Here is an 11,043-nt window from a genome sequence, read left to right as displayed (position 1 = left end):
TTATTAACGCCGATTGATCCACAAACCCTAACACATTCCTTCTGCCATGGCTATGGATATCGACTTCGCTGAGTACCGACTGCGCTGCCAGCTTCAAGGTCACGAAGATGACGTACGCATCTTCTCTCCACTACTTTTATTGTAATTTCTGAATACGAAGTTTTTTAGTTGCTTCGAGTTCAGTAGGTTAGTTATATTGATTGAATTTGCGCTATCATTTGGATAATTGAACGATTTCGTTGTGAATTACGACTTAGTTTGTTGATTATGTTAGATGTTGTTGTAGTTTAGGGCAATACAGCTACAATACTGTGTAATAGAAGTAGTTACCATTTCGTTGTTGCATTCATTTTGTTTACTGGATTTTTTAGGCTTAGCATTCATCTTATTCACCTTATTGTATGGCTATTTAAGTAATTTACACTCCCTGGATTAATATTAGATGTTTTTGTAACTAATTGGTAGTAGGTAGTTTGTGAACGATTTCGTGGTGAATTACTAGTTTGATTGGCTTCATTGTTTGTATATTTGTGATGTTGTAGTTTAGGGCGATACAGCAAGAATACTGTCTTAATTTCAAGGAAAACTTTATAGAATTTACGATTTCGTAACCTGTTAGTGTTGTGTTGCATTGATTTTGTTTACTAGAACTTTTAGGTTTAGCAGTCCTCTTATTCACCTTCTGATTATTATATGGCTACTTCAGTAATTTACACTTCTTAGGTTATGAAATTAGCGATGATTTTTTTTGAAAATGGATATGGATTCATTTGGCTCTTATATGTTAACAGAGGCTTTTGTAGTAGGTAGTTTGTGATAGCAGTAGTTGTATGGTGCATTGTTACAGGAAGAGTTAATGTTCAGTTTTGACTGTTGTGATTCCGATGCTTTTTAGTAAGATTTAGTTGCTAGCAAGTTCAGTAGTTTACTTATATTGATCGAATTTGTGCTATGATTTGGAAAATTGAACAATTGCCTGGTGAATTAGGAGTTAGATTGGGTTAAGTTGTTGATTATTTGAGATGATGTAGTTTAGGGAAATATAGCAGGAACACTGTTCTAATTTAATGGAAAGCTATAGGTGTTGCATTGATTTTGTTTATTATAATTTTTAGGTTTAGCATTCTGATTCACTTTATTGTATGGCTAATTAAGTAATTTACACTCCCTAGGTAGGTTAGTAATAGATGCTTTTGCAACTAATTGGTAGTAGGTAGTTTGTGAATTGCGAGTTAGATTGGTTAATTTGTTGACTATTTGAGATGATTTTGTAGTTTAGGGCAGTACATGAAGATATAATCGGAACCATGCATGGTTAGGTTCCATTTGTATACTTGGTGGAATTCACTGTCTTAAATTCATGGAAAAAGCTATAGAAGTTACGATTTCGTAATGTATTAGTGTTACATTGATTTTGTTTATTAGAATTTTCAGGTTTAGAAGTAATCTTATTCACCTTTGGATTATTGCATGGCTAATTAAGTAATTTACACTTCTTATGTTATGAAATAGAGATGAATTTTAAAGACAAATTTTGAAAATAGACATGGATTCATTTAGCTCTTATATGTTAACAGATGCTTTTGTAACTAATTGGTAGTAGGTAGTTTCTGATAGCAGTAGCTGTATGGTGCATTGTTACTGGAAAAGTTAATGTTCACTTTGACTGTTTTGTGATTCCGATGCTTTTTAGTAAGATTTAGTTGCTAGCGAGTTATATTGATAAAATTTGTGCTATGAATTGGAAATTGAACGGTTCCGTGGTGAATTACAAGTTAGATTGCGTCATATTTGATTATTTGAGATACTGTTGTAGTTTAGGGTGATACAGCAAGATCACTGTATTAATCTCATGGAAAAAGTTATAGAACGATTTCGTAAAGCTATTAGTGTTGCATTGATTTTGTTTAATCGAATTTTTAGGTTTAGCATTCATCTTATTCACCTTATTGTATGGCTGATTAAGTAATTTACACTTCCTAGGTTATGAAATTAGAGATGTGTTTAGCTTCTGTTTGTTAACAGATGCTTTTGTAACTAATTGGTAGTAGGAACTTTGTGATAGCTATAGTTTCATGTTGCATTGTTACAGGAAGAGTTAATGTTAAATTTTACCGTTTTGTGATGAATGCTGATGCTTTATATTTGTTTATTTCTAGGTTCGTTGTATATGTGTTTGTGACAATGATGGAATAGCAACTTCATCAAGGGACCGAACCATCAGGTTCTGGTCTTTGGATCAGACAAAGAATGCTGCTTACACTTCTTCTAAGATACTACTTGGGCATACTAGCTTTGTTGGACCGCTGGCATGGATTACCGCGAATGAGCACTTTCCAGAAGGTGCCCTAGTATCTGGTGGTATGGATACACTTGTTTTGGTATGGAATATAGCGACTGGAGAGAAAGTTCAGACGCTGAGAGGTCATAAAATGCAAGTCACGGGAGTCACTGTGGATGGATCAGACATTGTGTCATCTTCTATGGATTGGTTAGTTATCTGGTTGACTATATGTGATGTTAGTCACTTGTAACTAGATTATCATGCAATGTGTTTTCTGCTGTATGGCTGTTAAGGAAGTTTTGTCTTTTTAGTGATGTGTTTTTTGAGACATACAAATTAATCTGATGTGAGTAGAGTACCTTAAATCACAATGTTTATATAGTAGGAATGATGGATGTCAACTTGTAGTGCTGTACTACTTGCAAACATGAGGCTTAGTTACCTTTAAAACTATTGATTACCGGTTATTGTATGTGGTTTGTGGATCCATAGTAATTCATCTCGCATAAGTACTAAGTAAGCGTTAATTTCTCCGGTACGGACTTAGATAAAAAGTTTGTATACAAGAATTTTGAAAAATAGTTGTAAGTTTTAAGAAAAGCTTATTTAAATTTATGAGTATTTATTGGATGCCTCACTAGTAACTCATAAAAATAAATGCACGTTTGTAAGAATATTGCTTTAGGGCTTTGAAAGTTGAAGGATAACAGTTTAGCAGGTACTAGCAACCGATATCCTGTTAAGTTTGCTTACATATTTTTTTTTTCTTATTTGCAAATTTGATTAGTTTGTTCTTAAAGGTTTTCAAAAGCCTTATGCCAGTACATATTATCTAAAAGTAAATTTCATCTTGTTAAAATGCTACCAAGTTATCTCATGTTGGAAGTTCTGCTGTATTCACATACATTTGATCAAGTTTTGCTCATCATAGCATCTGATATCGGTTTTCCATTTATTTCTCTTATGAAAGTACCCTAAGACTTTGGAAAGGAGAGCATCAAACTGAGGTTTGGGAAGCTCACAAGGCACCAATCCAAGCAGTAAGGCGATTACCAACCGGTGAACTTATTACAGGTCTAAATGCATCAACAGTTTCGGATTTGATTTTTCATGTTTTATCTGTCTGAACCATGTCTGTTAATGAAATTCTCCATAACCAAGTTGGCTGCTGCTAGATTTATAATTGAAGTTTTTTTAATATGTAATTGTGATCCAGGTTCAAGCGACAGCACGATAAAGCTTTGGAAGGGAAGCACATGCACACATACGTTTTCTGGTCATACTGGTATACCCTTACCTATGTCTATTATTTTCATTATTTCTTTTGGTTGAACACATAGCTTGTATGCTGATGCATTATATCCTTTTGAAATGAGTTTATTTAATTTGGTTATCTTTTTGGGAACTCTGCAGACACGGTGAGAGGTTTGGCTGTAATGCCTGATTTGGGCATACTTTCTGCGTCACATGATTCGTAAGTTTTTTGGTTCTGAAGTACTTTTGTGTTTACTGTTTAGGCATTTATTCTTAAATATCACATGTTGACAAGCAACCTGTGTGTCCAAACATATAGACAACCTTTTTTTTCAACCTATTTTGATTAGATCAGCTACATATCTTTTATGCTTTTATATAATTTGTGCCCATCTTATGCATGCTTCCGTATAGTGAATTTTCTCTTTTATTGTCTTAATCTTTGGCATGATTTATGAGCTTTAACTTCACCTCTAATTAGAGGTGCACAAATCGGTTTTTTTAAAAAAACCGGTTCGGTTAATAACCGGACCGGTTTTTCTTGGCCTGGAAAAAAACCGGTTTTTAAATAACCGGACCGGTTTATTAACCGGTTTTTTTGGTGCAAAACTCGGACCGGTCTAACCGGTTAGGACCGGTTTAGAAACCGGTTAGAACCGGTTAATAACCGGTTTTTTTAATTAACCGTTTTTTTTTTTAAAATAACCGGTTAATAACCGGTTTTTTTCATAATAACCGGTTTTAAAATTAACCGGTTTTTTCCATAACCGGTTCAGTAACCGGTTTTTTCTCTAGAACTTGTAACCGATATACGAACCGGCGGTTACTAAACCGGTCAAACCGGTTTTTAAATAACCGGTTTTTGTAAAAACCGGTTTTCGGTTTAAACCGTTGAACCGGTTCACCAACCGGTTTTTTTGCCCATCTCTACCTCTAATATACATTGCATTCATTTTGTCAAGTACTTTTTGATGTTTATTTATGACATGCATTAATTGGTACTTGATAGTTGATATATGCATACTTCATCATTTCTTTAAAATGTAGCCACCACTTTTCTTTTATTTTTCTTATTATTTATATGCACTCTCACAACTAATTTTCAATAAATTTATGCTTTAAATTTACTAGTAGTTTTTGGTATATAAATGACAGATCAATTAGGTTATGGGCGCTTACTGGTGAGGTTTTACTGGAGATGATTGGTCACACAGCCATTGTCTATTCTGTTGATGCACACAATTCTGGGCTTGTTGTCAGTGGCAGTGAGGACGGATCAGCAAAGATATGGAAAGGTGATATATTTTGTCTTTTGCATGTGTGATATTTGTTACAAACTTTAATATACAAACAAACAAATATTTCTGGTACTGCGTGAATATGAGACACCGATAATGAATGGTAGACAATTTTGATTCTTAAGTTATTTTGTTCTTGAATTATTGATAGTATGTTTTTTTGGCTTCTAGATGGAGTTTGTGTGCAAAGCATAGAGCATCCTGGTTGTGTTTGGGATGTCAAATTCTTGGAAAGTGGTGATATCGTGACTGCATGTTCAGATGGCGTGGCTCGTGTCTGGACTGTACACCCCGATAAGATAGCTAAGACGCCTGAACTTGAGGCATATGCTTCTCTACTTTCCCATTACAAGGGAAGCAGGTATATACCACCGTCTTTTAGAAAATATGCCTTTCTTTTTGGCATTTCTATTGGGTTTATTTGATTGAACTGAATAACCTTGGATAGACATTAACATTTTGATGGCTGCCTAATTTTCAAGCAATTCTAGCTGGTTTATTAATTCTATTTGTTATTTAATTTGGCTAAATGCTTTTTTTATTTAACATTTTGATGGCTGCCTAATTTTCAAGCAATTCTAGCTGGTTTTTAATTCTATTTGTTTTTTTAATTTGGCTAAATGTTTTTTTTTTGGACTTAAGAGTATGGGCCAGATAACATTGTTCCATATAAATGAGCTTTAGAGAAAATTTCTACGCTTAAAACATAAAATTACGCATCCATGGTTTAAGCTAGAATTGTATGGTTACTCTAGAATTCAAATATGTAGTAGAAGTTAAGCAAATATATTTTTCCTTTTATGAAGTTCGGACTTGGATGAGTGATTATTAACTTACTAAGTAATCCATGAGCTGCATAAAATAGCACATTTGGACAACTATGTTAGCTATCATATCTTCATTATTTATCATATCTTCATTTTGTGTTTATTAGGAAGAGAGTTGGAGGCTTGAAACTGGAGGAATTACCTGGTCTAGAGGCTTTGCAGGCTCCAGGTACTATCGGATTTTTGTTTTGGTATAAGATTCGGACCACATGGGATTTGTTTGTTTTGAGCATTGCATAAATATCAGTTAGTTAGCAACTGTTGTAATTGACTAATTACTCATCAACAATTAGAGGGTTTAGGGTTATTTTTGTCTCTTTCATTTCATTAAATGCAAATGTTCTATTTGGTAAAGCTTGCAGAAGTATTCTATCAGTTTAAATAAAGCTCTTTTGATGTTTGTCAGTGTTTATCAACCATTTCCATTTGTGGAAAACCAAATAGGTTTAGAGTTTATTGAACGTCAGTTATAATTGTATAATAGATTTTGATGTTTTCATGGTTTACTAATGATAGCTTTTATTGATTATTTATTATTATTAAAAAAAAACATTATCTATGTAATTCTTAGCCGTCATTTTGTGAAAGAAACAAAATAGCTTCTAATTCTTAATTCATTTGATTCTGTGATGATCAGGAACCAAAGATGGGCAGACAATAGTTGTGCGTGAAGGTGACAATGGTGTTGCATACGCATGGAATATGAAGGAACAGAAGTGGGATAAGGTATGATTTTATAACATGTTTCGTGTATATATATGTAGGCAGACACACAAATCTTACATGAAGCAAGCCGTATAATCTATTTTCTGATCTTTATTGTTAATACCATATTCATTGGTACATTTGGGAGTTATGAGATCATAATATAAAGTCAATCATGACAACTCAAGTTAATCAGTGGCTAAGTTTTCTATTAGGTGTTTTTATGCAGTTAAATGACTAGGTTCCCTAGTTATGTTAATATTAACACATTTTTTATGTATTTAGATCGGTGAAGTAGTTGATGGGCCTGATGATGGCATGAAACGCCCTGTTCTTGATGGAGTACAGTATGATTTTGGTTAGTCTATTAAGAATCTGCTTTGGGCCTTTGCCTTAAATGTCTGTGCTTTTTTTTTTCTTTCTACTGAAACCACAAAAAATGTGTAGTGTTTGATGTTGATATTGGAGATGGTGAACCTATTCGAAAATTGCCTTATAATAGATCAGGTACTTTCCTGTTCTTTCAAGATATGATTCAGTAACATAATGGATCACTATCAATAAATATATTTGGTAACAATGGTTGGTTTGTGTGTCATTTACAGATAATGCTTATGACACGGCTGATAAATGGCTTCTCAAGGAGAATCTGCCTCTTTCTTACCGTCAACAAGTTGTAGAATTTATATTACAAAATTCAGGGCAAAAAGATTTTATTCTTGATTCCTCATTCCGTGATCCTTACACTGGAGGTAAGTATATGTTCACATGTGGTGATTCAGTAATCCTTATTTTTCATAGATTTATTCATTTTAAATTACTGATGTTGTGCCCTGTTTTTTTAGCCAATGCTTATGTACCTGGACAATCTTCCAAGCCTGGTATGTAATTGTTTTTGGATAGAATTTCATTTTGTTTCATGCCTACTTAAAGCACCCCCCCCCCCCCCTCTTTTGTATCTAATTTGCTTACTTTTGATTTTGCAACCGGAACAGCTGTATCAAGCAAACCAACATTCAAACATATACCCAAGGTATGCTTATTATCTCAGAGTATACTTGTAGAACTGGCACATATTTTTTGCTTCTCTATTAGCTGTGTTACCTGTTGTTTGGAAATTTGTTTTGTTATGTGGTTTGATTAAATGACTTGTTAGCTTGAACACACTTGCAGTGAATTTTGAACCGTAAATTAGTATCCTTGTGTATATGATCTTACTTCTGTAATTGCTAAATTTATATATCATGCTCATACTTTGTAATTTATGTTTCTTAAGTTTGATTTGAGATTGGGTAAAGCTAATTTGGAAACTCAAGTGATTATAACCAATATAATTATTTTAAATGGAAAAAACTGAACAAGAATAAATAGTTACTACGGATTCTTAAATCTTTCTTCTAAATTTTTAGAAGAGCACGCATATTTAATCACTTATCTTTGTCTAGATTGAGTTGTTCCAATGTGGATATATTTAAATGTTACTGATACGTCTACACACAAACTGATTGTCGCCTTAAGCTTGTCATTTTGGTTCTTTTGTAGAACATTGTACTTTAATGTTGCTTCTCTCTGTAACACTTTCATATTTCACAGATTAGATTAGAAAGTTTCTCCATATTTTATCCTACGAATGCATGTTCAAGTGTATTATCTGTAACTTACAAACTACTCTTTTTCAGAAAGGAATGCTTGTTTTTGATGCGGCTCAGTTTGATGGGATCCTTAAAAAGATTTCAGAGTTCAATAGCACTTTGCGGTCTGACCCAGTAAGTTTTATGCTTGTATTATATCATCAGTTTTGTTTTGTTTAATGCCTGTTATATCTGTTAACCTTATTATTACCTTAGGACCAGCAGAGCCTGTCAATCAATGATACTGAGACAGCGAGATTGAGTGCCATAGCCAAAATTTTGAAGGACACATCACATTATCATAGTAGTAGATTTTCAGACGATGACATCAATTTATTGTTAAAATTGCTAAAGTCATGGCCCGTTTCAATGATGTTTCCAGGTGAGTATCTTTTTTGAATTGAAGAGACTATGGCTGCTTTAGGGATGATAAATACATGGTTTAACATTATTGATGTCTTTTCATATTCATTGGCCATATGCTATATTTAAAAAATTTTGATCATTATAACCACTTTTTAACCTTTATTATATTAATAATTAACTATTGTTTCTATTTTTAGTTATTGACGTGTTAAGGATGGTCATTCTGCATCCAGATGGGTCAACTCTTCTCAAACGTGCTGATGATGAAAAAGGTATTGTGGTTTCTATATTTTAAGACACCTTCAAGTAAATTTCTGTTGATTGATTTTTAAAATATCCTATGAATCTGTCTTTTCTTCTTCAGATACATTCATGGAGTTGATTAGAAAGGTTACAAGTAGTCCTCTTCCCCCAAATCTTTTAACCAGTATCCGTGTGGTGGTAAATCTTTTCAAGAACTCAGGATATCATCTCTGGTTACAAAAGCATCGCGTTGAGGTATGCCATAAGTGTTAAGACTTTGTATATTTTTTTGTCTGTTTTGTTTGAATATCTTGTGAAAATAGTAGTTTTTGCTTGATTCGTGCATTATAGTACCCTTACATTGGGCTCTATATATAGAGTTATATTAGACATAGATATCTTCTAGACTATAATAATTACATAACTAGTCCAATATGATGGTAACTTAGTTCATATGTTCGAGTAATGTATAATGAATTCTATTTTTTTTATTGATTTGCATTAACATTTTGCCTTTATATGAGGTAATGCATACTGAATTCTATTTTTCCAACTTTGTAGATTTTTGATGCATTTGCAAGTTGTTACTCATCTCCGAATAAGCATGTGCAAATATCTTACTCTACATTGGTACTCAAGTAAGTACTCAGAAATCAATAATTGTTTTATTAATTTGTAATTTTAGTTTGATATGTATGTGAAGCATCTCTGTTATCCTACGTTGGTTGCAATCACTAATTTAAAACTAACAATTTTATAACGATGACCTTTATAGTTATGCTGTGCTGTTGATTGAAAAAAAGGATGAAGAAGGTCAAGCTCATGTTCTTTCAGCAGCTCTGGAGGTACATAGATATAAATAATTAGTTTCAACTTTCAAATATGGTTACAAAAGTTATATTATTCCTATAAAAATATCGTATTTCTTATAAATTGGCATAGAAGGTGTTATGCGTTATAGATACAATTTGGTTTTTATTGCCTTCATGTACAGATTGCAGAAGAAGAAACGTTGGAAATGGATGCAAAATATCGAGCTTTAGTTGCTATCGGATCACTGGTATGTTTAGCTTGCCGTTCATCTTCAATAGTCGTTTCTACCAGTATTCACCAACACATACTTAGATTCTAAGTGACATTTTCATGTGTCCTATATCTTTTGCAGATGCTGGAGGGTCTGGTAAAGAAAATAGCAGTGGATCTTGAAATTGGAGGCATTGCCAAATCAGCAAAAGCATCAAAAGATTCTAAAGTTTCTGAAGTTGCGGCTGACATTGAAGCTCTGATCAACCACACCTGATTACCTCCACGTCATCATGGTAATCATTTTCTCATGTTTCTTCAATATCTTACCATAAATGATAGTGCCAAACCGGGCCGGATTGGGTTGACCCACACACATATGTGTTAAGTGACTAATGCGATTTTTTGTGATCATAAGACAATATTATTACAAAAATAAACTAAATTCTTAGAACATTAAAACAGAGTAACTTTGAACATTAAATATTTTATTCGCTCTTTTTGCAGGAACGATAAATGGATCAAGAAAACTGGTACAGGAATCGGCCTATGAAACTGTGACGGTTTTCCATGGGACTAGAAATGTATTGATTTGTACTGAAGTTCTAGTGAGGTGTTAAGCCCAGGCTTTTGGAGGCTAGCAATGAACTTGGTGATCTCATTTTTTTCCAGTTTTCTTTTTTACTACAAAAGATTACAAAATCAAGTTCTTGATAAACTAGATTTTTTAAGACTTGAGGCGTGCACTTTCCTGAGACGAACTTGGTATTAAAACAGTTCGTCATTCCATTTAATATCCGTTAGCATGGTTATAACATGATTAAAAATCCAATAATGCCTATTAACTTGGTAACTAACACATTTAGTTAAATAGATTACACGACTAACAATCAATTACATGATTTTAATTATGTTCATGTTGAGATATAGGTGTTTGGGATAAATTGTTAAAATTGCTCCAAACATGTTAATCATGTAATACCAGCATAGTTTCGGGCTACCTCTTTGACCAATTGGGTCAGTTACACATTTTTTTAAGTATAACTAGTTAAACCGTATAAAGTCTACAGATAGGGCTGGTAATTCGTGTCTTAACAGGTTTAACAGGTATGAAGCGACGCACAAAACAAAAGTATAAAACATGAATACGACTTGTTTAACTACTTTATATGTTATGACTATAAGACTGTTTTAAGTTTCATGTACCAATAAGGGAATATAATGGAGTCTAACCTACTAATTTCAATTATTTAAGAAAATTAAAAAATCAAATACCGCACTTTTTTGCTTAACAGGTCTTATCGTGTATTTAACAGGTACCCAATTGTCATCCCTACCTACAGCTGAACATCTAGGCTGATACATTTTATTATCAGGACAACTACAATTGGAAATTGTTAAGAAGCACGTGC

General features: G+C 33.2%; 1 protein-coding gene across 1 annotated transcript; it reads left to right on the top strand.

The window, feature by feature from the left end:
- LOC143614817 (uncharacterized) lies at nt 1-10,343 on the top strand. The gene is made up of 23 exons (XM_077088139.1): nt 1-112; nt 2,160-2,491; nt 3,255-3,358; nt 3,501-3,569; nt 3,698-3,758; nt 4,694-4,833; nt 5,008-5,197; nt 5,771-5,832; nt 6,301-6,389; nt 6,654-6,726; nt 6,816-6,875; nt 6,974-7,120; nt 7,214-7,249; nt 7,364-7,401; nt 8,048-8,134; nt 8,216-8,381; nt 8,563-8,637; nt 8,730-8,863; nt 9,170-9,246; nt 9,384-9,453; nt 9,603-9,668; nt 9,774-9,927; nt 10,139-10,343. The coding sequence occupies exons 1-22, from the start codon at nt 47-49 to the stop codon at nt 9,906-9,908; spliced, it is 2,277 nt and encodes a 758-aa protein (XP_076944254.1). The 5' UTR covers nt 1-46; the 3' UTR covers nt 9,909-9,927; nt 10,139-10,343.
- Nucleotides 10,344-11,043: the final 700 nt, after the last annotated feature.

This window comes from Bidens hawaiensis, unplaced genomic scaffold (genome assembly GCF_021521415.1).
Source record: "Bidens hawaiensis isolate Kalapana, Puna unplaced genomic scaffold, B.hawaiensis_p1.1 tig00041166_1, whole genome shotgun sequence".
In the NCBI taxonomy this organism is placed as follows: Eukaryota; Viridiplantae; Streptophyta; class Magnoliopsida; order Asterales; family Asteraceae; genus Bidens; species Bidens hawaiensis.
Note: the sequence above shows the minus strand (reverse complement) of the source record. Positions and strands in the feature narration are given on the sequence as shown.